The sequence below is a fragment of the Camarhynchus parvulus genome, chromosome 4, assembly GCF_901933205.1.
Source record: "Camarhynchus parvulus chromosome 4, STF_HiC, whole genome shotgun sequence".
In the NCBI taxonomy this organism is placed as follows: Eukaryota; Metazoa; Chordata; class Aves; order Passeriformes; family Thraupidae; genus Camarhynchus; species Camarhynchus parvulus.
This window is the reverse complement of record NC_044574.1, coordinates 13558656-13585906: the sequence shown is the minus strand read 5'-3', so window position 1 is coordinate 13585906 and position 27251 is coordinate 13558656. Positions and strand designations below refer to the sequence as shown.

The 27251-nt window shown below is 38.6% G+C and overlaps 2 protein-coding genes across 2 annotated transcripts; both read right to left on the bottom strand.

Moving 5' to 3' along the window:
* Nucleotides 1-2242: 2242 nt before the first annotated feature.
* On the bottom strand, nucleotides 2243-15224 carry OTOP1 (otopetrin 1). The gene is made up of 6 exons (XM_030948067.1): nucleotides 14939-15224; nucleotides 9648-9784; nucleotides 6698-6756; nucleotides 4674-4804; nucleotides 2789-3735; nucleotides 2243-2413 (listed from the first exon to the last, which is right to left on the bottom strand). Exons 1-6 carry the CDS (start codon nucleotides 15222-15224, stop codon nucleotides 2243-2245), a joined length of 1731 nt encoding a protein of 576 aa, XP_030803927.1.
* A 2279-nt stretch (nucleotides 15225-17503) lies between these two features.
* Nucleotides 17504-25094, bottom strand: TMEM128 (transmembrane protein 128). Its single transcript, XM_030947728.1, has 5 exons — nucleotides 24972-25094; nucleotides 23808-23949; nucleotides 21734-21895; nucleotides 20550-20658; nucleotides 17504-19212 (listed from the first exon to the last, which is right to left on the bottom strand). Exons 1-4 carry the CDS (start codon nucleotides 25087-25089, stop codon nucleotides 20559-20561), a joined length of 522 nt encoding a protein of 173 aa, XP_030803588.1. The 5' UTR covers nucleotides 25090-25094; the 3' UTR covers nucleotides 17504-19212; nucleotides 20550-20558.
* Nucleotides 25095-27251: the final 2157 nt, after the last annotated feature.

Genomic DNA, 27251 nt, shown 5'->3' with positions numbered 1-27251 from the left:
CATGTTTGTAATAGAGTATATGGCCACTTCTTGGCCTTAGGGATTTAGAGCTAGCTCTGCTTTGGCTGAACACAACTGCTGGAAATCAGTTAAAGAACACCAGTTCTAGCTAAAGAATGACATGGGACCCATCCCACAGGAGCAGAGAAAGAAGAAACAGGCTTCCTCTAGCCATTTTTATGAGCACTTGAAAGGTGAAAAGGAATTTTTGCCCCTACCTAGTGAAATGAATTTTTTTTATGATACTGGAATTAGCTCTAGAGTTTGTGCAGGATAAAATATTAATTATGGCTTTGGAAGGAAGATTAAAGCGTTATTTCATTATCTGGATGGCCCTATTTACTCGAGTTGTAGAGAGACAACTGAGTGGTGAGAGGTGGTATTTACCTGGAACTAGGTGAGATCAAGCTACTGAGTGGAATCAGAAAGATAAAAAATGTTGTCTAAGAATGAATACGAGAGCCACTAAAGATGCTATAAAAGAGCATGACAAGCAGCCCTAGGGACAGGCAGAGATTACAGCGATGTACAACAGTGTCTCTTCTAAAAAACACTTAAAATCAAACAACTGAAATTGCTATGCAGAAGACTGCTTTGCTCAGTCTCCTGATGCTTCATCTAATTCAGACTTCACCTGATACTTCAGATGGATACTGATACTTCTTTACCTGATCTGGGCTCTGCAACAGGTAAATAAGGTAGCAAAAATTCCTAAGCAGGTTATGGCTATGCGTACCACAAAATAGAATTGAAGATTAATTATGATGTGAAGCAATTCCTGAAGCGACCTAAAGCAATCAGGTAATTTACCGAATGGGCTGTGCTTGCCATCTAGTGGTACAAAGCCAATTTTTTTTTTCCTGCTGCATGAGGGCAGACTCGGCTGCTGAAATCTCCTATCTCAGAAGCAAACCTCTCCCACACAGAAATGTTCCTGCTCTCGGGATGATGGTGGTGATAAGTGTAGAGCTGTCCTTTCAGGAGCCAGGAGCAGAAATTTTTCAGCCCTTGACCCCCCAGACTTAGGACTAGCTCCTCAACAAATCAGCAAAGGTTATCCAGTAATTAATTGATCTGTAACTCCAGTATCCTGGTTACTGCTCCAGTCTTTTGTTCTTGCAGGTGAAGACTCTAAGAATATTCAGGCACCCAATCTTTCACTGTTTTTTGTGAGAATTCAAGCAACTAAATATCACAGTGTTTTGAGAATATATTCTAACATCTTTTAAACCACACTTATAAAACTCTTGGCAAAAGGCCCTCCAGATTTCTAGAGGTTTCAGCTTTGCTTTACAGCACCTCTGTATGAAAACCTATGATTATTTTCCAACCAGGAGACTGATCTACAATGAAATTAGCATCTCCTTAAAAGATTGTGCAAGGAATACATACCATTCTGGCACTGGAACACATATACCTAAATATGACCCATAGGACTAGTTTTTTCTCTTAAAACATTTCAAGAATACTTGAATAAAGAATTTAGTAAAAGGAATCATTTTATTTCTCAGTTATGTCATAGAGTAAATACAAGAAAATTATTAGCAATATGTTTTATCAGAAAAAATTATATACAGCATTATATCAATCATACAGGTTACTCACCTGGATTTTTTGCTATCTATATCTATCTACAAAATAATAATTATATATTGATTTTCATATGCAATAAGGAACTTTAAACTAATTCCCATGCCGCAATTTTCTAGCAAATATTTTACTATATTAATATTAATCATTAATATTTTTAAATTATTTTAATTTTACTACAAAAAATAAAACAAAGCTAAGAATTAAGACTTGGAGTTTTCCTAATATCTCTGTGATACAGGAGAAGCTCTTCCTGGGATTTTCTGTTCTAAGCCATACAGAATTTTTTGAAAACTCCTTTCACAAGTCACAATGAATGAAAACAAAGCCATACAAATTGTATGGAGAACAAATCCCAGTTGACTAAAACAAAGATTAATGAGATTGAATTAACTTTACTATGTAGAGTTAATCATATTAACACTAATATGATTCTGAAAAGTGTATTTATACAATAACACCACATATATAACAAAACACGTGGAAAAAAAAATTACATGCTATTAGCTATTGTCCCTTCCTTAAAAAAAATTATTGCATCTTCTATTTATTGAGCAGCTGCTGCATTCACTTATCCATTCACCCACTCCCTCAACTGTTATTTATGTAATTAATTATTCAATCAATTGTTCACTGAGGGACCGTATATGATCTATGTTTTACAATTGACCTCAAAGAGCGAGGCAGCTGAATGCATCCGATAGAAAATAGAAAAAGGCATCGCAAGGTTCACAACAATTATCCAGGGTTCAAAGCCAAAAACTATTTCTTCCAGTCCATTGTCATACTCCGGGCGGCACCCGAATGCCGGTGGTATCCACAGCTGCAGGGAAAGAACGTGAGGCCAGTATTAATCACCAGCCCTACAAGTCAATAGCCCTTAATGACTGCGACTCACCGTGCTGCAAACTGGTTTCAGGAGTCCCTAAGAAATCCCTCCCTGTCACTATGGGGGCACACTGGTGGAAAAGGGTTTCAGCTTCTGCTGTTGCTACAGTTTTTGGACAATTACTGAAAGCAACTTCCCATATTCCTCATTTAAATAAACTTTGTTCCCCAAAAGCATATTCACTTCTTCCAGAAGTAAAATATACTGCCTACAAACTACAGAACCATGAAATTTTAATATATTTATCAGACTTGAAAGGATGGGAAGCTTTTGGGTATTAACTTGTGAACTACATTCAAAATGTCTTACCGAAAGGTTGCAGAGGAATAAAAATGCAGCGATGTTCTTCAAAATTCTCCTCTTGTTGTTAGTAACTGAGTTTCTGCTGTAAAATGAGAAATCTGAAGCTGAGTGCATGACCAAACTGTTGTCCTGACTCATTTCTTCTCTGGCAACACCAGCACCATCGTTTTCTCTCCCACAGATGCTGCCTTTAAACAGACAGGGTATGTCACCGCTGTCACGAGCAGCTCTGCCATTGTAAATCTCTTTGTACAAGGGGCTGAGGGACAAAGTGCTCCCCCGAGATATGGTCACTATTCGAAGAGTTTTAATGTCCTCGTTCACCTTCTCCTGCTCACGGTGGATGGATTCAATGATAAAGAGGTTCTGAACATATTTCTCAATAATAACCAGAACAGAGTAGGGGAGGTTATACCATGTGTATTTGGGATGACCTTGGGCACAGATAATGGCAAGGATTGAGCCCCAGGAGAGCAGCCAGGACCCTGCAGCTGTGCCCACCAGCAGTTCTGCATCCAGTTTTCGAGCGGGGTTCTTGGAATTATCCAGTGATCTATCCTCCAGTCTGTAGATGAGAAGGGCGACAACTCCAGCCGTGCACATGAGAGCCAACACGAAGATAGCGTGCAAGTAAAACATAGTGAGTGCTAACTCACTTTTGATTTTTGAGCCTCCAATCTGAATTAAATACACAACAACTATGGCTATTGTGCTAGTTAACACGATTAGTCCAAAAATCATTCCAACAGTTATGCCATGGAATTTGAATGGAGTTTTGTTTTGCTGGTGGTGTTCAACTTTCCGGCCAATGTTCTTCCACAGGACATAGAGCATTGTGGATGCTAGGATGTGGTACTCTATATTAAAGGGATAGAGGTAATATATTCCCTGAGAAAATACTGAGCAGAGAGTTGTTGTTGTGCAATTGCATTGAGGTGCATGATCATCTAGAACTAAAAGAGAAGGAGAGATCTGTTATATGCATTACCAAGGTTCCTTGTTTTAAGTGAATAAATAAAACACAAATAAAATAATGAAAAAGAAAAGGTAAGATTTCAGTCAAACAACACCCAGGTACCCACCTAAGAAAAGGTTTCCCCAGCAGTTGTCATAGAATAGCCTGGGTTGGAAGGGACCTTAAAGATCATCTATTTCAAACTCCCCCTCCCACTGAGGGCAGGGAACCTTCCACTAGACCAGGTTGCTCAAAGCCTCATGAACATTTCCTTGAACATTTCCAGGGATGGAGCATCCACAGCTTCTCTGAGCAACCTGTTCCAGTGACTTACCACCCTCACAGTGAATAACTTTTTTCTTTATTTCCTCCTTACTCTAAAAGTTTGCTGACTACAACTTGCATGATCTCACCAATGGAGAAAATGATTCATTAGTAAAAAAATCACCCAGAGCAAAGTCTTTGTCTTGTAAAACAGCACTAATGGATAACTTAGATTCTTTTGAGCCATCCCACTGAATCCTGTAGGACCACAGGCTACATGCGATTACTCTCCTGGGAAAGATTTGCAAGATTATCCACACTTGGTTTTTTTTACCAATAATTTAGTAAGTAGTAAACTCTCTTTTGAGCACTGCTATGTTAATTTATTACTCTGATTTAGTAATAAAGTGGTTCCTTAGTGGTGTTCCTCAGTGATATTATTCCTGAAATGTTCTCAAAAAATCTATTTGTTTGGTACTTAGAAGAAAATTACTACCTTGTTCACATATATGATAATGATCATACAACATTTCAGTATCAGCTAATTACCATGTGCCCTGGAATGACTATGCTGACATAATCATGAATGACTCAGCTAAATCCTACAGTGACAGTGTTTTGTATGAGTGTGCTAGAGCAGGAATTTCACAATGCACCAAGCCTTTTGCTTACCTATAGTTATGTTCCCAAAACCAAGTGTGATTAGTCTTTCCTTATGTTCATTTAATTGATGTTTTGACTCTGTTAACACGCCATTTGTCCACAGGAGCAAATTTGTGAAAACAGAATGGATAACACCAAACCTACAAAACAAAGTGATTATTGCAGGAATCCTCACAGACTGTATCTCATTAAATACGTGAAATGAAATTAAATGGATTAACTTTCTGTGTACAAGCTATATGGCACTATTTATTTGTCAGTGCAAAAAATCATCACCAATCTCTAAAGATGTTCTGCAGTCACTTAAATCAGTCTTCCAACACCTTACAGAAATTCAATATATTAAATGGCCTAATCCATTAAACTATTAATAGAATGCTTTTCTTGTTTCTTATGCTCTCTTATGTGATGGGTTTTATTCTTTGAGCTGGACAAGCTTCATGTTAGTGATTGAACAATCTGAGCAGGGTTATTTTTTTGCAAACCATATTTCACAACCTTCTGCAGTGCTTCTTCATATTCTCTGTCTGATCTTTCTTCACAGATACCACCACCTTCTCCTACTTCTAGCCCATGCATTTTTGTCTTCTGGAGAGAGCTGAAGCTAACAGAGGGCTTTATTCCATTCAAAGTACTATTACAAATGAGGGTAGGTCTCCATGCATTTTTGGGGCTCCTGGGCTCTGACAAGCCATTTCAGCATTGGCATTGGAGAAAGAAATGTATTAATGGTTCTGAACTTCCTAATAAAATCCAGAAAAAAATTTGTCTTCTGTTGCCAAGCAGTCCCTTTTTTGTAGGAGGTCATGTATCTATCTTTTTCCTAGGCACAATCCTTTCACCTACCAATGCCAGGTGATTTCCTGCACCTGAGGCTGTTCGTGTTTCTTTACCAAGAAACAGTTCTTTAATATAACACTATTCTCAGTGATAAACTTGCAGTTAGAAATTTTTTAAATATACTTATAAACAGAGCTGATAGCACCAGCTTACATTGCACAGCCTTTTGTAATCACTCTCTTCCTGAGCATGGGGTTTCAACACTTACCGAGGAGAGCAGAACAAATGGAGAACCTTCACCACGGATGATGTTTCTGAGCAAATTTATTTTACCTCCTATAGAAACTGGTCAGATCATTAATAACTTCAAATAAGTACTTTAAAAATTACCATGTTTGCTTACTTATGTTCTACGTACAGACTGATTAATATACATTAAAACTAGAAAAGACATTAGATCTAATTTGGTAGCAGGATACCACCAGGGAGGTTGTGTTTCGAAGTGCATGTGCACAGCTGCATCTAGCACAGCTGTGAGGTGTGGTTGATATGCCTGAGGGATGGGATGCCAGAAGGACCTGGATGAGCTCAAGTGACCCTATGCAAACTTTATGAGGTTCAAAAAAGGCCAAGTGCAAGGTCCTGCAGCTGGGTCAGTGCAAGCCCCAGCATCAATATGGGCTGGAAACATTCAAGGTCAGGTTGGATGGACCTCTGAGCAACCTGAGCTAGTTAAAGGTGTCCCTGCTTATTGCAGAGGGGTTGGACTAAATGACTTTTAAAAGTTTCTTCCAACCCAAACTATTCTATGAGTCTAAGGCCTAGTTTTAAAAAGGTACTTTCCATAAAATGACTATAAAATACCTCAGCTACATTGCATTCACTGCAGGTTGCTGACACAGGTTCCCTTTCAGTAGGTAAATAAATAAAACATAATATAGTGCATAGTCTTAAAACACATACATGATCCTTCCTACTTAAGTGACTCTGTGGTATCATATATTGCCAGTTTCCTCTCTCATGAGAAAAATATATGTATTCTGACACTATTTTGTATTACAAATATCAGGGCAGGTTAAATAAGGGTAAATGGAGCTACTTTAACTCTTCAATTTCTTTCTACTTAATGCAATCAAGAAGAGAATCAATCTCTGTATACTTTCACTGTCTCTCATACAATAAATCTTTGGTGTTAAAGCACTGTACAGACCTGCACCTATCAACATGCCAGATGAGGATCAGATTCACTTTACCTTTCAAGTGTTTTGAAAGACTGGATAACATCCTTTGCATGACACCACAGAAAATACACCTAAATAGAAGAAATACAGAGAAATATTGTTACACTAATGCACATGTGTAACACTCAGAAAGGAATATGCATCTGTAGATAGACATTCAAATGGTTAAAACTCCTGATGATTCAAATTGAGGCAGCTCCATCTCCACACATGTGAAAGAGCTCGTGATTTCATGTGTTATTTACACAGAACCTGAGATTTCTTACATGAAAAATCAGTGGCTTAACAGTAGTAAGTCTAAGTATCACTCACCAAAACATATTTTCCTTCTGTATCTGAAGAGATTTTATTTCAATGACAAACAAAATAAAGCCACTGGCTGTGGATAGAGGTATGATTGCTGCAGGGCATGGTGATGCTAAGTTTGAATAATTTATGAAATATATTAAATTCTATGGAGGGAAACAGATTGATGAAAGCATGCCAGACTTGAGTAATAAAAATACAAATTCCCAGGAAGCATGAGAAAAGTGTGTACTAACTGCATGAGAGACAACCCCATTAAGAACACAGCAGCTGCACTCAAGGATAGTGCAGAAAACTCAAACAAGGAACAAAACAGAGAGATAACAATAATAAGGTAGCAAGTCAAGGCAAAGAGGAATAAAATTAGAACTCTCTGTTTGTGACAGCATAATGGAGACCTCAGAAAGAGATTGCCACTGAAACAAAACCAAGTGTGGGAAGGTTCAAGAGCTATACCAATGTTCCTCAGGGATGTTAGGGTGACACTAACAGTCTGTTAACTCCCAATAGTTCCTAGGATACTGAATTCATCAGTTGGTGAATTATCAGGAGAGAGAGTCCTAAGAGTTCTCTTAGAAACCTGCCTGGTTTGGTATTCCAGAAATGGTCTGAAAAGTAATAAAAACTTTGGGTTCTTCTTCAGCAACCAGAGTAACTGGAAGCCCATTTTTCCACAGCATCCATTACTGCAGGATGCCTTCACAGTCACTGTTTCTGAGGCAATCAGTGCTAGGTAAATGCTGTTCTTTATGGCTCAACTATCCTACCTAGCAGTAACAATTCCTCTAATGAAGCATTTATCAGTGAGAAGAGTGGTCACTGTAAAATCCCAGATGTAAAGACTAAAATATTTCATGTAGGCTTCAACTGAAATCAAATTGAAATCGCCTTAGTCTCTAATGCCATATTCGATTTCCCATCTTGGGATAAATGCAGTAAAATCTGACAGCAGATATGAAACCAGATCTGTTGAAGAACTGTTCAGACACAAGATAGCGGGAAGAAATAGGAAAACTCAGTGCAGAAATAAAATAAGCATAAAATAATAAAATATGCGTAAAATCCAGTTTTTGGCTCACAGAATACTCATTGCCTCAAGGGGACTTCTGCCTGCAGAAGAACATAATGCACAGCCTGCCCTGGGAGGGCAGGTACATGTTAGCTCATACATGAGTGCAGAATGTATATATTCATTTCATGGCATGTACCAGGATGCCTCACTTTGAGTAAATGACAACAGAATCTGATACATATCCATTAGAAAACAATAGCTTTGGTTTTTAGATGACACATATTAGGGATGTTCTCTGCTGTGATTTCATTCACTGTTTCAAAGACACAAGGAGATTTGTCTTAGGTAAGAGGTATGTGGTTCATTACTTTTTAAATTTAACTTTTTCTTTGATTTCTCAGGCTAACACTCAAGTGTTCATTATTTTAAGCTCTGTAGATTATAAATTCAGTGAAACTGGGTGAGGTAAAATTTAAATTAGAATTCATGTTGCCTTTGTTCAGCATTTTTTTCACCATTCTTCCACACTCCAGTTCATGGTGGCTGGAAACCTTGTCAGCTCTGGGTCACTGGCTGTAATGGAAAATGCTGTGCTCAGATCAGCATACAGAAGAGCTTAATTTCATTGGTTTGTTTTTCAGAGATGAAGGAGTGAAGTTGCAAGACATGGAGAGTGGATATTACAAGAATGTAAAACTAAGATGACTTCAACCAACTCAGAATTTCATAAAAAAAAACCTGGATGGGGTGAGAGTTACTGTTTAAATCTCAGTGCACTTTTTTTTTTTACTGTTGAAGAAAGCAGAAAAATGTAGGTTGTTCAAAAGCTAATTTACATGCAACCACAACTGCTAGGAAAATATTTCTTTCTGAATGACATAAACCCCTTGGAAAATTCATAACAATGCCTGGCTATGATTGAGTATCTCAGGTGAGTGGCTTTTTCTTTCCTTCTTCCCTACAAACCTGCTGACAGGGGTTCAGAGGAGTTAATGGGAGAAACAATCAGCTTTGGAGCATCACCACACACTCTAGACCCAAAGCCTTGTAACAAACAGGCAGCTGGAATATTTCACAGGAGTCACTATGTTTGCTATTGTGCAGCCACTGATAAGAACAACCAAATGCTTCTAGAAGGAAAATCCATGTTCATTTGTTTCAGGAAAGTTGTGCAAGTGTTTTAGAACCAGCTAGGAAGGGTTTTGTCCCCTTTAACTTACCAGGCCTATGCCTCTAACCACAAAGGAACATCAGGTTAGACAGATTGAATTGAACTTGTGTGGCAAGTCCTACATATATAAACAAGGGAATTGTCTTTAGCCAAAATACTCATTTCAGCCTGAAAATTCTGAAAATTCTGTATGTAATGTCAACTAAACAAAAAGGCCACGTAACTTCAACTACAGGAGAACGTTTTTTTATTATCCTTTTTTTCAAACCCATGTTTGAAACCCATCAATTTTATGGCTAAGCAACTTCAGGTTGCAAATCTTGAATTTACTATACATGCAAAAGAATCTGGTCCTCAAAAGTATTCTGTGATATGCTTAGAAATCAAATTAGTGTTAAGTCCACTGATGACAAGATAACATATTTTTGAAAAGAAACAAAGACTAATACAAAAGTGCAATCAGTGACTTTTACCTGTAAGATGGTATGAACAGCATGTGTAACAGGAAAAATGCCTTCAGTTGGTGATAAACAGTTTGAAAAATCAATATAATATCCAATTTTAAAGGAATCCAGAATTAAAGTTATCACTGCAAATAATGTAATCCCACCTACAAACGAAAAAGATATTAGAAAATGTTATGTATAGTTATAGTGTCTAGGGACTATGTGTAAAATATACAAAAATCTCTTTGGGGGAATGAAAGCTGATCAATATCTGTGTGCTTGTTTAGGGAAATAAGATTAGATCAATGCTCAAGAAGATAATTGACTCTATGAAATAAGTGCCTCTAATTTGTGACAGCCTCTGCCCAGTACATGAAGCAGGGTCACCCCTGGACAGCCCCTGCATGGTCACGGGAGGAGTTGCCAGCCCAGCACTGCCCAGGACATCCAGCCCCTGGCAGAGTGCCCAGCTCTGAGCAACAGGCTCCCAGGGACAGTGGCACTGAAGCAGCCTTAGAGAGCAGGAATTACTGCCCTCAGCAGCCCCACAGCAAACTGGGCACTCCTGGGGAGTGAACAATCACCTCACATCCCCCAGCCCAACTCCTGCGCAGTGGGAATTAACACAATCACCTGGTGTGCCCTCCCCATGGCTGGGGAGTCACACTGTAACTCAGAGACCACAACGAGCTGTAGGGTTTGTTCTCCTAGAAAAGGAACCAAAGATTTAATTTCAGTGTCTCACTGAAATTATCTCACATTCAGTAGTTCACACACACACAAAAATATCCTAACATATCACTCTAAATACCCTAAAGAACTTTGAAATACATTTCCCTTTGTTCATTTTTTGTTGCTGCTATTATTGGGTTTGTACCTGTACGACAAAGTATAATGGGCTACAAGATTACTGAACCAAACCTTGGTTTTGTTTGTTTTGAGGGTTTTTTTGTGCTTGGGTGGGGTTTTTTTTTCCTTTATTAGGCTTTTTTTCAAGAAAGTTTTCACTGGATTTCATCTGGACTTATTTGAATGAAGACTAGATAAAAGTCTTATCCATGGACCTTAACCAGACATCATAATATAAACCAACATCACTAACTTAATCTTTACAATTCTTTACAGAGTAAATGACATCACTAGTGTTGACTTGGATGAATATTTATGTTTTATATGGGGCCACAACCTAACTTCCCTATAAGTACCATGTGTTCCACTTGACATGTGGTAGTAAAAAAGTAACACTAAATTAAAAGATTAGATCAATGCTCAAGAAGATAATTGACTCTATGATATAAGTGCCTCTAATTTGTGACAGCCTCTGCCCAGTACATTAATCAGGTTTTTTAATTTTTATCAATGCAACTTTATTCTCAAAGTTGCATTGATAAAAAATAAGTACAAATTATATAAACACACTGTAATTTTGTTTATTTTTTCATTGACTCTTTAAAAATTAACAAAAATAGGCTTCAGAAACCTTTTTAAGCACAAGGGTATGAATTCCAGTAGGATTTTATGCTTCTGCTTTACAATCTCTCTATAATAAAAACACTGTAAATTTACTGATTGAGTGTAATTTCTACCAAGAGCTCAAAACTTTTGCTTATATATTGCAAAATCTAAAACCTCAGCTCTGCACTTCATACCTGTGTATAATCCCATACAGTTTTTTAAAATTTATGCTTCTTAGGTCAGCTAATTTGTATTCTAACACATGTAACAGGACTGGAGCCCAAGTTTTTAAATAGAGGTGCCATTTTTTTTGTGTATAAAACTAAATGGTATCATAAAATACAAAATCATAGGCTACTCCTGAGCTCAAATTATATGTTTCTTGCCTTATCTAAAGAATGTTAATTATGAAATAAATTAGAATTTCTAGTTCTGATGATATAATTATAAATATAACTGATTATAAATCACTCTGCCTGAGGTAATTAGACATGCTCTGAGCAAGGTGTTAGACTAGATGAATTTCAGAAGTCCCTTCCTTTCTGAATCATTCTAAGATTGATTTTGTAATTTATGGTTTATTTAGGAAGTATGCAGGAAACAGCCCATTTGTCTGAAATGAGTCCATTTCACATGTGTTATGATTGTTTCAATAAGAAGGCAAAAGCTATCTTCTGAAGCAAAAAGTTTATAGACTACTGACCTCCAAGGATTAGAAGAATTTATATGACTCTTAATTTTAGATTGTTTCATTTATTTAAATGGTATTTAGATATTTCTGCAATCATCCAGGTGGCCACACTACAAGTGTATACAAAGTGTCCAACATGCTTATTTATGGGTTTCAAAAGGGAATTATTGTACTAATTTTCTTAGTCAAAAAGAAAAGCACAACCATAATGGCCATGCATATGGTATGTTAATAGGTTTTTTGACAACTTTTTGTGATAGAAACTTCTGTAGTATGTACTAATACTAAATGGACGGCAGTAATTTCAAGGAAGATAATTCCACCACTTAATTATTTTCATTTAAAATGGTAAGAAATGTGGAATTAGTGCCATGGAGCACTGTTTCATTATTTTTTTTCCTTTCAAATATTCATTGAAACTTCTGTGTCTTAAGGGATCAATGATAGGATTTTCAATATTGCTAAGTGCTGGCACATTTCTTGCTAGTAACCATCAAGAAGATCAGAAAAACATAATGATACAGTTGCAAAAATACCACTCTCACTTTAAAATATTGTTCAAATAATTGGCAATTGTATGCAGTTAGTAAAAAGATACAAGTTGAAGTCTGTCAAGAGCTTTTAAATTGACCAGTTGTCAATGCTTTAAACAGAAACTGTGCTGCTAAAGAATGTGATAAAATAAAGCTGTTTGTGAAGCCAACTGATTTTCATTTTGAGTTCTCTGGCTCACTTCACTTTCCCAAAAAGTGGTCAGAGAGCTTTTCCTTGCAGGAGAGCATACTTAGGGGAATAACATTTGGAATGAGTCAAGGAAAGGCTTCCTAAGGTTCCCTGTGGTAATTTGGGTCAGGATAACTGTGTTGTGTTAAAGACACAGCTCTGCCACCAACTTTTCCCACACTGAGACTCCAGGAGTGGTTCTTGGTCAACCACACAGGTGGGAAGAGAACCAAGCTCAAGGGTTCACACAATTGACACCTTGGTGCAGAAAGGCTCAAGGAAACCTTCCTGTGAGCAGCTCTTGCAAACTGATCATCTGTCCTTCAAGTGTTGCTAAACATGTACAAGGACTTGGTTACAGGAGGTTTTTGTTGAATCGTTCCATTTCAACATTTGTCAGAGCAAAACGGTCTAAGCAGGCAACTGCCACCACTTTTACTAAAATGATATTCACAGTTTGAAAAGATTAATGAAAATACACTTGTTTTATACTGTTTAATACAAAGACATTTACTCTCACAATTACAGCAAAGAGATGTTCTTCAAAAGTAGCTGATAGAGCTAGTAAAAAAATTGCAGAAAGCTTTCAGTGGAAAAACCCAAACAAAATATGTCTGTCCCACTCCATCCTCCCCTTTCCTTTTTGGACTTTTGATCTTTCAGGTAAAAGATTTCTATGACAAAAGCACTGATAAAGAGGAGGGCAAGGGGGATCTTGGCAGAGGAATTGCCACCTGAGTTTTTCCTTAGCTCAAATCAGTTTTCTTTTACCAATAGAGGATAAAGGAATTGTACCGACTGTTGTAACTACAAGAAACTCCCAAGAATAGGAAAGTGTAGGTCATTCCCTAAGGGCAAATTTGTTGAATTGCAGCCTAAGAGAAGCCATGGAACCCACAGTACTTGAGAAGCCAGTACAAAGAGCCATCCTGTGCTGGTAAAAGAAATGGATATGGTAACCCAGTAGTTCAATCTAGGATCTTATTTCTAAGTTTCTGTGACTCCTTATATTCTGTAGGACAAACGAAATGCTGTGAATGCAGCGCCAAAAAAAAGAGGGTGGGGGATCCTGCTGTACTTACCCATGCTAGGCAGTATTTATTCCATATTTAGGAGGGGAAAGCTACTCTCTGAGTAACAAAAGTTTAGCTTGGCCCAAGGTAGGATCAAATTAAGCTTTGCATGAATTTCAGGAGATTGTAAGCCACATGAGTGAATAAATGAAAAATACCTGAGAGATTAATATTGCCTTGAAAAATAGTAAATAATCAAGAGGAACAATTCCACAGTTGGTATGTGAACCCCATACATTTCAGGAAAGAGTCTACAGACCATGGCTGTACATTAGACATTAAAAGAAAATAAGTTTTCTGTCAGCAATTCAAACACAAATGTTAATAGTTGTGAAGAAAATAAATTATACACAAGTACTGAGATTGAGAACTACATTTCCACAGCACAACCTTACTTTTCAAAATAATCAGGTGTCAGGTGTTCTTGGAATTTTCATTTAGATGTTTAATTAGCTGCTGTGAAAATTAGCTGTTGTCTCATTCTTAGTAGGTAGAAAACATTTTAGGGGAAATCTGTCATAACATTCCACTTAAATACTTTCCAATCTATCATTCACAGCATTGAGATTGGAAGAGGCTGGTAGAACTGGGATTGCATATTATTGCACAAGCACTGATAGGCTGTTTCTTTTCCTTGATACCTGAAAACACAGATTCCTGTCACTACAATTCTGTGATGTGCTGCCCAAACACCTTCTCTCAATACACATTTGTATCCTCACTGGTACACAGCTGACTGCAGATAAGGGCTAGCACGCCCCACCACTACCTTCAGAAACTTGTATACTTTTTCTAAAAGCAAATGCTCAGTTTAGATTCCTTGTTTAACTGTTTTATGTACTGATGACAAACCAATCTGGCCAGGGATTTTGTCCTCTTCTAACTCTAGATGTTTCAGAAGCATCACTGTACACATATAAACACGAATCTCTGATACATGTTGGTATAGACAGAGCTTCAGGACCTTTCTGACTGGTACTACCATAAAGTAAATTGCATTATGCCATGTGGAAAAGGTGATAATTCCTCCAAAAGAGCTGCAAGACACCAACAAAACTGCCTCTTCCACTAGCTATATTTCATTTTCCAAGTTTTACCAAACCAGCCTGGTAAGGAAGAAAGGTGCTGGAGCTTTCAGCACTATAAATGGTAGGTTGGAAAGTGAGGATGTTTAACAAACAGCTTCCCAATACAATCTTCTAGTATGTTCAGCTTATGCATATATTTACTTTAGAGTGCACTGCATGTTCATTCAGTTTGCAAATACCAGGATGCCTCCCGGTAGGGATGGAGAGGTAACAAAGAGGCAGCAGACACAGGTGATGGCACAGATGTCCCTTGTGCAGTACCACTCTGTGCCATCCGCCCGTACTTACACTTCAGCCAGCGGGCTCCGGCGTGTGTGTCCTTATCCCGGATCAGCCTCCTCTGCGTGCAGCTCCTGCAGAGGTACCACAGCATCCACAGCAGCTGGATGAGCATCAGCGTGATGAGGTAGGAGAGCAGGTGGCTCTTGCTGATGCCCACAGCATGCACAGCCCAGGCGAAGGTGAGCAGCAGCCCGGCCAGGAAGAGGTTGATGCCGTACTGGCTGCTGAGGATCTCGGCGTTTTTCTGCGGGTAGCTGCCGCCCACCGCGGGGCACCCGGCGGCTTGCTCCATCTCCCACGCCGCCGGCCAGGTGCTCCAAGCAGGCGGCCCCGCTTTCCCCGGGGAGCCCCGAGGGCGCTGCTGGCCCGTCCCCCATCGCGGCGGGGGCGGAGCGGGACCGCCGGCCCTGGCCGTGCCCTGCCCGCGGGCGGGGGTCCCCGGCTGCCGAGGTTTTTGCGGGACATTCTTCCCTGAGACTGACAACAGCTGGGGTCCGGACCAGGGTGAGGAGAAGTGATTGGGACGAGGGTTAGCTCGGAGCCAGCTCTGCCCGGCTGCCTTTGGTGACATGGTCCGTGTTGGGACACCCGTGCGGTGTAACACATTCCCTGGGCAGGAAAATGCAAAAGACACCGCGTGTTGAACAAACCCCCGGCCCGACGGCTGGAAAGCTGAGGAACGGCCAGAACCTGGCAGCTGGTGAGGCTGGAGCCTGCCCTGCAGCCCTGCAGCCGCCAGCTGCTGATGGAGCTCCTGCGCAGGGCAGGCAGAGGGATGACACACGTGCTTCACGCTCTGGGCTCCACAGGCCATCTTCTTCTGAGCAATCGGTACTTCCACTGGTAGGACAGAACCTCGTTTTTCAGGAATTCTCTAGACCTTTCAAAAGTGGTAATTTACCTTGGTTTTTTAAGAAAGTCCCATTCTGACAACACAGTACTATAGGATTTGTTAGCTGGAGAAGCAACTACTGAGCTCAAAGTAGCAAAACCTTCTGCAGAATTTAGTCCCCTTCTTACATATTCATTTTCCCAATATTTATATTTACTCTTTTCTACTTAAAATGAGTTCTCTTAACTTTAGGTATTTAGATGCCAAGCATAGCTTGGAGGCTAAACACCAAGACAGATTGGTCCTTGTTCTGGCAAAGTGGATCTTACATTTTTGCTCTGTACCTGTTGGTTGTATATTCATTACCCAAAACATTGGTTTTTACAGTGAGTGACCCACACTTCGCATGAAGTTAAGCCACTAATTCAACTACAATAACAAGAAAAAAGATATATTGAAAATACAGTGTCTATTTTACTCCACTTCCTCTGACAAAGGAGTAATTTTAAGCTTTTTCTCTTCTGAAGCCAGAAATTAAGAGGGGTTTTTGTCATATAACAAAGGACACTTTTGAACTTAATTGTCTGGGGTTCACAAGCCTCTTAAAGAACAGGGAAGAAAAACAAAATGGCAGAAAGGTGGAATGACTGAATTCTGGACAATCACCTATTTAGGTAAACATAAAGAAGTAGTTCCTGTCCTTTACTCATTTCATCCTGTTCTCAAGGAACAGGTATTTTAAACCATCTGCAAATTTTCCTTCTGAGGAATGCACTTAACAGGAAGTGCATCCCTATGTTTCTGTCTGGCCTGTTAAATCAAAAGCATAACTAGTCAAACAGGCTTCAACCACTTCTAGCTCACAGCTATATCCATTGTTATCAGAAGTGGCATTGTGGAATTGTCAAATCCTACTTCTATCTCATATAATGTAACCTTTAAAGAACAACTGAGGAAGATGTTTCCATTTTAGAGAGCTTCTATGCTTAACTGTCATAAATAATCTTCACTGCATGGACTATTTTACTTCAAATTATCCAAGAGCATCCCTTGTCACCTGCAATGGAAAGCTCTTTGGTGCTGGTATACATTCGCATCCTGAAATGAAATAATGTAAATAGATACAGAAGATACCTATGGTGGTCTGTACCAAGAGAATATATTCAAGCTTTAGTAGAGATGAGGATTTCAATTGCATCATTTTTTTTCAAGGAATTATTATGCTATCTCTTTCTACTCCCTTGCCCTAAATTCTTTTTTTGGTGGTAAGGAAAATAACAAAAGCAAGGAGTTCACACAAGTGGAAGCAGCATTGTGTCAGGTTGCAACAATTAAAACAAGCATTGTTTTATATTCTTACCAGATTTGCCACTACTTCCTTTTGAGCACGTAAATGAATGAGTATTGTGTTGGATACTCAGATCTGTTACTGAAAGACTTTGTACAATGAGCATTTCTACCTGGGATTCTCAGAAAGACATCAAAGTAGTCTGAAGGCAAACAGCTCTCCAGAGGTGAACAGAGTGTTATTACATCTACAATAAACCCAGCTGAAGGGGCATGAAAGACAAAGGTACTCTAAGTCAAGTATAGTATTTAAAATCTACACGAACATCTATTTTATAGAAAAAGCAATGAGATGGGGTGGAAGTCTCCAAGAAAGTGTAATTAGATGGTTAAACAATTAAATATTGAACAACTATTGATCACTTTTATACAAAGTTTATTAAGATGTTCAGAAGAATGAATTTGAAAAATCATGTAGCAGATAGTAATTTTAATTCAGATTACAAGGCAAGTTAAAACACTTAGAGCAATTATATAGCTGACAAATAAAAATACAGCTGTAAGAACCATCCCTGAGCAATACTGCATTTTAAATATTATAATAAAGAAAGTTACTCAAATGTACCTGTGTATGCAGACATAAAATTGTTAAAACCTTTTTAAAATTGACGACCTGAAGATAAGCAACTTGCACTTTAAAGATGTGAAGCATGACTGGTTTTGGCAAACTTAAATATTACATTTAAACAAATTTAGCTCTTAACTTATCCTACAAACTACTTCAAGTAGTGCTGAATGCACTTTATTTTGGTTTGTCTGATCCTTTGTATTACATACTATTAGGTCCCAAATTTTTTCATTAATGGAACAGTAACAACCAAAGACAATGTGTATTCTCTGTCATCACTAAACATTCCATGTGTTCAGCAGTGGTGTGGCTTTGGAAGTCAGAGTGAAGAACACAGTATCCTTTGGCAGTCCAGACTTCAAGCAACACTCACAAGGAGTAGATTTTAACAGGTTTCAATACCCAAGTTCTACATTCTCCTATTTTCCAAAAGGCATGCATGGAAAAGTACTTACACAAGGACCTACACAAAGTGGTCTAGCAACCAGATGGTGCCCAGGTCTTCAGACAGTTAAGTATCTCAGTCAACATGAACAGACACTTAATAAAAATAAAATGCTATTTTATTTTCCCAACTGAGAATAACTAGTAGCTTTTAAATTAATATCAGCCTCTTCATTGCTGAGTAAGGAAAATGGCAACTTCATTAACAGGCACTGCTAAGGATGAAAATTTGATTTACGAAGAAAAAACAACCTGAATACTGAAAAACAGTACATACATCAAAAGAATTTAATGTGTGCTCCAAATCTCTTGTGTAGTGTTAATATTGTTCATTGTATTGCTGGTTATTCACAGCTTGATCATTCACCTTTGGCTGTGGACAAACTGTATGAGCACATAGTAGAATTTATTTATTTAATTGATGGCACTGCCAAATGTCAACCAACTTTCCCTTACCCCTATCAATACTTTTTTTAAACACTAGCAGATATGAATTCAAGACATTAGATAATAAAGTATTTCCTACATGGTAACACATATAACAGCAGAAATTTAAGAGATCAAGAAATGTCTCCTGTAAGTAAGTTTACAAGTACAAACACAGGTTCCAGATAACAGTATTTTACCTGTCAATTCAAATGGAAAGAATATAGTATTAAAAACCCCACAACACTTGATTGAAGTATCACTTACTTCCAAATCAAACAACATGATTTGAGCAGGAAGTTTGAGTAGGTAACCTCTGAGGCTCCCAGAGATAATATTTAAAGGTCTCTTTCAAAACTAACTATTCCATGGTGCTATTACTTATTACCCATGTGCTTAATACTCAAATATAAATAGAAGCTTTACAAAGCATTACAAAATGAAAGGCTTCATGTTACTAAGAGATGTACAATATATTTATCTTCCAATTATTGACTAATCAGTTGCTTTTCCTATGTCCACTGATTTATAAATCAAGTAGAGTAAGAATTACTATATTAGTTAGAGCAAACAGGCAGTATTAGAAACAACAGAAGTACTGGAATGTAACAAAAGTGACATACACTTTGCAGGATTACAGCTACTTGAGTCCTTCACATGAAGCTGAAAGAAAAGAAAAAAAATAAATTTAACAAAAATCTTTGAATGTTCTATATACTGCACAAGCTGTATCATAAATGAATTCATGATTTTGGAACACCAAGTAATAACTTGTCCCTAATTGTTAGGCAAATAATTATTTGACCTAATACAGAATTTCCCCACATTCTGCAAGTGCAGAGACAGAACATGGCTAATGATAGATCCAACAAACATGGACATGTTTGTATCAGCAAGTGTGACTCAACATTTTGCCCCAGTAAAGAGGTTTTGAATTAAGTATTGTAGTTTTCAGAAGTCTTCGTCAGAGTAGAAGTTAATTATCTCCTTAAAAATCAGGTTTCTTGATATCTCAAAAACAGAGGGGAAAACGCAACAGTGGTTCAGTTTATTATTAAAAGAAAACAAAACTGAATTTCACCATCCCAGACATTAAACACTTTTTGCCTACAACTTTGTCAGTACAAGAGGCTACACTCTAAATCCAGCAATCCAGTACAGTCTTCTTTTTGCTGCACTCCTAAAAATGCTGAGGGATCTCCTCACTAGAAAGTGGCAAGCAAAGCCAGACAGGCTTCCTCCTCATTCCCTTGAGAAGTACAACAAACAAGACCTGCTGAAGGACAAGCTGCCCTGGATGATATGAGACCCCTGTGATACAGGGGACATCCTTTACCTTATTTACTGAGCTGTATTTGGTGTCTTCCTTAGTTTTTTACATTTCACTGGATTCATTTGATAAGTATATCCTAACAAAAGATGTGGCAGTTATTGAGAATGCTTTTTTCAAGTCAACAAAACAGATGGGTTGGCCTTTGAAAAGTTCTTTTTAGAAAGAACAAATAACTTCTCCTATCTGGCAATTTTCCACACAGCAGGTTGATCTGGGCTGTGCATCATAGAAAATGAAAACAGCACACTTGAAGACAAAGACATGACAAAGATTTTTTAATTTTAAAAATGGAGAAGGCCTTTGTCCATAGATGTTGATATCTTCTCCCCTTTACTATCAGGTCAGACAGCTTTACTAAGAAGTTCTCCCAGTCTAGGTAAAAGCTGCAGAGCTTTGGCCTATACATCCCCAAACCATCCACTGTCATTAGTGTTTCTTTTCAATGTCTAGAATGGAGTTTTAGAGAAGTGGAAAGGATATTCTTCCCCTTTCGATAATTGCATGTTATCTGTTAACTCTATATGCCACAAAATGTCACAATTTGAAGAATGTCCACAAAACATAGAGAAGGGACCCCTAAACAGCCTCCCAGTCCTTAAATGTCTAACAAAGCAGTTCCCACAACAGGATAAATACTTTTATGTGCTTAAAAAAATAAATTATTTACCTGAAGGGCTTATCCCAGGAGTGACACAAGCATCACAACACCCATGAACTGAATGAAGAGCAACACAGGTGTCAAAAATGACCAGACAGGCCACAAGGCAACATTGAAACTGGGAATAAAAACAGAAAGTATTCGGTAAGTTCAGTTGTCACATTACAGAAACACCAGGTATACAAAGGAAACACATCAAAAGAAGAAATAAGATTTAAATTACTTAACTTGGAAATTTACTTCTTTGTTTCTGAAAGCAAAAACACATCGAGGGTAAAGGGTTAAGATACCTTTTACTTTCAGAAAATCTGTATCTGAAGCCCCTGAAAATGACCTACTCTTTGATTTTTCGATGGGCATACATGGCAGCTGAGAGAAGCCTTAATCTGAACTTTAATCCTGACAGATTTCAGTTAACTGAAGAGACAAGGGGAAAACCAACTTATTTTACAACTGACTTACAAGAATTACAGATTTGACTAATTATAAACCATAGGGAACCTTTATTTTCTTCAATCTTCCTTTTTTTCCCCAACCAATACTGACTGATACTCTGATACAACAGTTAAACAAGAGGAAATCAATTTTCATGCAGAAAGCAAATAAATTAACTGGTACAATGTAATTTTCTTCATTCACATTTGCTCAGTTCTCATACAATCTCATAAGTAAAGCAACTCTTACTAAAAGTACCATTCTCAGACAAAATATAAACCCTTAAAGCTCATATGGCAATAGTCAGAAGTCTAACATTTTGTGTATGCTTGCTACTTGTAGATTGTTGGACAGTGAAGAACTCTGACAGAAACTGATTGAACTGAATTTTTTGTCAGATAGACAGACTGCACCTTTGCCTTAATTTGTAAACTGCACAAGTAGTTGCCAGAGGTGAGAAATTTACACTAACAAAGATAACTTCAGTTTACCCCTAAATTTTCAAGACAGAAAAGATCCAGTACATCTCCAAGTACACAAAATAGTTTCGACTGTTGCAACTCTTGCTTTGTGGATGAAAGTTGAAAGCGCAAGAAATTCTGCTACACAGAATGGGTATTGTCACCAATACACATAGCAGAATTACATAGAGAATTTCATTACAGAATTTCTTATCAGAAATTATACTTATAAAATGAGCCCATTAGCACACAGACTTGCACAGGTTTAGCAGAAGTTTGCACAGTGTTTGAACTCACCAAATTGCTGCTGCTATGAAGGTAGCTGTTGTGATAGGAATCAGTGCAGGGTACTGTTCATCATAGTCCTGAATTCCACAGTACCACTCAAGATACAGTATGCAGTAAAAGGCAACACACAAACATACAGCCAATAAACAAGTGCCACAGGAAAGCCACCAGCTGTGGGAAGAAAAGCACATTAAACCATGTTTAGCACAGTCACACTGCAGTTTGCACAGTAATCTTTACTCCAGTCGACAAACAGAACAAGCAATATCTGTTAAAAACACTGATTGTGGCCTAGAGTTCCTGTAGGTTTTACCTTAAATTAATCTTACAAAACACTTCTTGCCCTTAAAAGCTCTTAAACTGAGTTTAATTTTGCAATGAAACATTCCTTTCATATATTGTCTCCTCAAGTATTTTGGAAATTCAGTGTGACAGATCTTGTCAGGAATCTACTATAGCACCACACCAAAACCACTTTGTCACTAATTAAATAAAATAGGCTTCACTCCAACTGTGCTTTTCACTATAAATTAGACTGGTGATCTTCGTGCAACAGAAATGCTGCAGAAAGCTTTAACATGGTTTCAGTTTGGGAACTCTCAAATTTAACAAGAAGCATGAATATTATTCTCTATAACTGCTGAAGAAAACCATGGAGAAATCCAGAATTTTAAACTCAGAATCATAAAAACACAGGGTATGTGATTATTTAGGGAGACACACTTTTGAGCCTCTTTGAGGATACACTTCAAGACTAGTTCAGATAAGGCAACTTAGGAGGAAGATGCACTTTAATAAAATCTTATCAAAAGGTGTATTAACAAATAAAAATTTGGAAAAATGAATTCTGACCATAACTTGATTACTAAATTACAAAGGGTAATCAAGGATCTTCCTGCTCCGGTACCATGTGCTCTGGAATGGTACAGCAAACATAATATGCTACTTTGAAATTTACTACCATTGGAGAATCCTGCACTAAGATAACTGTAGCCATGGCCTACCTTCACAAGCAGTGCAGGAAGACAGGGTCCTGACCCCAAATTCTGATTACACCTTGGAGTCACTGGTTTTACTTTCAGGTGTATGAAGGGTATAACTAGCCTGGGAGAGCAGCTCCAGAGAACCTCCCAGCACAGAGCCCTGTGCAGCTTCCATATACTTATATAACAATGACAACAGCAATGTGTTTTAAAAGCACTTCTAGATGAAGCTATCTAAAAGCATTTAACACACATCAATCCCATTGCAAATAATTTAACAGAAAAGAAATAGACTAGAAATAAAAATTACTCCACAGAAATTATTTCACTAATCTTTTGCTGACCTACTCAAAATCATCTACAGATCTTCTAGAGAAATGAACTTCTCTTTGACCTCTAAGGATGAATTTCAGGGGGTTTGTTATAAAAAAATAAAATCAAAACGTAAGTACTTCCAACAAAACAGGCAGCTATTTCTTGGACTTAAATGAAAACTTGAAGGTACAGTATTAAAATGTCTGGTATCAGAGCAAACTTTGCACGTACAAAGATGGCTCAGTAGAGTTTATAGAGATAAAAACAGTTGTAGCAAATTTTAAGCACTGTATTTACTTTAAAATTAGTTCAATAATATCAGCTTAGGTGGTCATCTGGTCCAACCTCCCTGCTCAAGCAAGCTCAGCTACTGCCAGTTGCCCAGAATCATGTCAAGATGGCTTTTGAATATCTCAAAGATGGAGACTGAACAACCTACCTGGGCAACCCATTCAGTGCTCAGACACCCCCACAGTAAAAAAGTGTTTCCTGATCTTCAGAGGGAGCCTCCTCCATTTCAGTTTGTGCCCTCTGCCTCTGGTCCTGTCCTGGACACCACTGGAAAGAGCCTGGCTCTGTCTGCTTTACACCCTTCCTTCAGATATTTACATGTGTTGACAAAATGCCTCTGAGCCTTCTCTTCTCCAGGCTGAACACTCACAGGTTTCTCTGTTCCTACTGCAGATCTTGTTCATGCATGATTTAAAATACAGAGACCAGATGTAACAAACTGAGTATGATTATAGGACTAAAACAAACCTTTTTTGTAAGAAAAGATACCTTACCTATCTGCTTGCATAGTCTCTTTAATATTTTTTAAAAAATCAAAGTAGTATGTCACAGCTATTGATGCCAAAATCCAGAATGCAGAATGAATATTCAGTCTGTTAAGAGGCCTCATCGTCTTCTCTACAGCTGTAGACTCTTCTGTAAAGAAGAACATAATTATAGCAGTAAAGCCAGTCATTAAATGAAGTATGATTATAGTTACATAAAGCATGATACTTTATCTTTTTAATTCATTTATCTTGGGAGATTATTCTACTCATTATAATACACTTTGTGCTACAAATATTCTAAAGAACTCTGAACATTTACTGAAATGAAACAGACTAAGCAAAGTATCCTTTGATAAAAGGATAAAGCAGTAACAATCAGCACAATACCATATCTGTGCATCTATTTAGGAAAGAGCTGACTAGATTTTGTAAGGGTTGTTTAAGTAATTAAAAAGCCCTGGTTTTATTAAATAATTTTTATTAATCTAGTATATAGAATTTCAGGTTGTTACTTCCAATTACTAATTTATTTCTACCCTTATGAATTTTAGTATTTGCAAAACTATTGCAGGCATAATTTTCTTGCTCTCAACAAATTCTCAGCTGCAGTTTCAGGAGCTAGCTGGACTTACACTACACACTTTCATCAGGTAAACTGCAACTATCATTGTGCAGGAAACCACCTTCTCTTTTTCCCCTCATTACCGTGTACTGTTTTAGAGAGAGAAAGGAGATGAGAAAGCCATTTTTGTGCACGACAGTAACCACGTAAGACAGTGTTTATACACACTGTCACAAAAAGGTGTCAGTTTATCACCAAGAGTTCCTGGTGGCCCCCGTGCCTTCAGCAGCGCCACATGTGCCGATTCCTCCACAGGCACCGCCACCAGCCGAGCGTACCCACAGCTCTGCTGGAGCTTAACAGGCAGCTTTATTTTTCATTTCTTGATTCCTCCTCATCCTACTGGAGCTTGGGCCCGGAGCATTCGAGTATTTCATCCGCATCAGGCAGTCGGCGGCCGCCAGCCCCTCGCATCCCCACGCCCAGCTCGCAGTCAGGAGCGGACACCTGAGGGCAGCGGGGCCGCTCCACCCGAGGCGGCCCTGCTGCCGTCCCGGCGCCCGCCCGGCGGGGCCCGGCACCGCTCCCCGCGCCCCGGCACCACCCACCGGCCGTTCCGCCGCCCTGAGCAGGCGGCTCCGGCTGCTGCGGGTCCCGGGGCTCCGGCCCGCGCCGCCCCGGGCGCCGCAGCCTCGGGAGCGCGTCCCCGCCGCCGCCGGGCTCCATGTTGGGCCGCTCCGGCAGTGACGCGGCGGGGCGGGAGCGCGGCAGCCGCCACCGCCCCGGCGTGCGGGGCAGCGGCGGCGGCTAGCCGAGGGGCCGCCGTACGGGATCCAGAAACAGCTTCGGGAATCGCGCTGAGCCCCCCTGGAGGGAGCGAGCACTGCCGTGTACAGCCGAGTGCAGCACTGAAGCCCGTGGTGCCGAAATGATTCAGAAAAAAACCCAAAAAAACTCTGTGCGTAGAATTGTTTTCCTCATCTGCAAAGCAGATGTTCTCGAGGGTAGATTGGGAAATCTCAATTTTTGTGACACAGACCAGTGGTGTAGGTTAAAAATGATTGGAGCATGGTGCTAATAACAGCAAGCTCGCGGGTTCGATCCCTGTAGGGGCCGTTCACTCAAGGGCTGGATTCCATGATCCTTCTGGGACCCTCCCAACTTGGAATATTCTGTGACTCTGTGAAATGCAAAGCTCTGGGAGCTTTCCAGAGCCACGGGAATCCTGTAGCACGCGAGACTGCTGCTCATAACTGGAAATAATAACCATATTTGCAAGACAAACTATGTAAAAGTTAAATAAACTAATAAAATGGTGAAATAGATAGTTTCAGTTCTGTAGTTGATGTCTACATACCTAGATACCAAATTCGCATCAGCATGTTTCTGCAAACGAAACCTTGAAGCCAGTTGGGCTTTCTTGTTTATTCGCATGGACAAATTCAAAACTAGTCAATTTTGCTGGCAGATTAACCTTAGGTCTGGTCCTTATAAGAATACTATGAATATTAAGGGTCAATATGTATGCTGTATCTTCTGGAGTGTGTTCAGTGATTAAGCCATTAACATGGCGTTTAAAATTATTCTAATAGTAATGACTGATTAGGTTAATTAGATGATCTATGTGATTGTTACAAAACCTGTGCTTTCTCAGAGAAAATGGTAACATTCTGCTTAAGGCAAAAATCCTTCTGACTTAAATGTGGAAGTATCTGTCCAATACAGCAGCTGTTATGTATAGCTTTTCTTTACAGTGGGATTAAATGTAGAAATATTCAATAAAAGCTCAGATTATTATAAGGGAGATTGAAGAAACAAGAACCTAATTTCAGTATGTATGTGTTACTTACCAAAATCAAATTTACTAGCTGTATATAGATTAAAGTTCAAAAATCCAAGTGTTCATCACCTGATTGTACTTTTCCTCTCAGAAAGCAAAATATTTTGCATCAAAACAATGATTATGAGAAATGTCACTTTCACTTACCACATGCATTCTATTGTGCAGCATGTATCAACAGAAATGCCTTGCAGATACTTCCTCTGTAGTTTTATGTTGAGAAAACAGGAAAATCAAAAAGAATGGAATGTAGGCTGTGGATAAATAATTATGTGTTTTATCAGTAAACCCTAAAAAACCCTAAAAAGACCCCTAATTTTAGGCCATCCTAAGGGAAGAATCTAACTGGTAGAAACTAATTGGGTAAAAGCTAAACTTGCTGTGACTTGCACTGTTTTTAGGCAGTTCTAAACCTGCTGGCTAACTATATTTTCCTAAATATACTATTGTGTGTTTTATTAATAAGTGAGATTCTAGGGACACGGGAAAACAGAGTTCTCGTTATTCTTTATTACTACACATTGAATTTAAGTAAATTCAACCTAAGAGATACAAGAACAGAAAAAAAAATTGTTCTCTGCAGAAAGACAGGCCTTCATTTACATCTGAATTTCATGTGAGAGGTGTCATAGTAAGTAGAACTTGTTTTCCCAGCCTTAGAACATGTATCACATAAGGGCCAACCACATTGCATGCCTTAGTGATTACAGGGATTATTCTTTATGTAGTTCAGTTGAATATTTTGAAGTTAGCAGCTCATGGGAGATCAGAGCTCTGCTTTCTTATCAATGAAATAGAGGTTTCTTTGTTTTATTTCCTTTGAGTGCAATGACTACCTCAGCCTTCACTTTCATCTTAGTGATTCAAATAAGAAACAAAGGAAATCTTCATGCACTTTCTTTGCAAAAGCTATTCAAAGGATATATCTTTGATTGAAACATAGCAATTAAATAAATATGTATGCTTGGAAAGGTTAAGATCTGTCAGTGTTGTTAAACTGAACACTTCTGTTTACCTACAGAGTAGGTATTGTGCAAAGAGCTGAAAT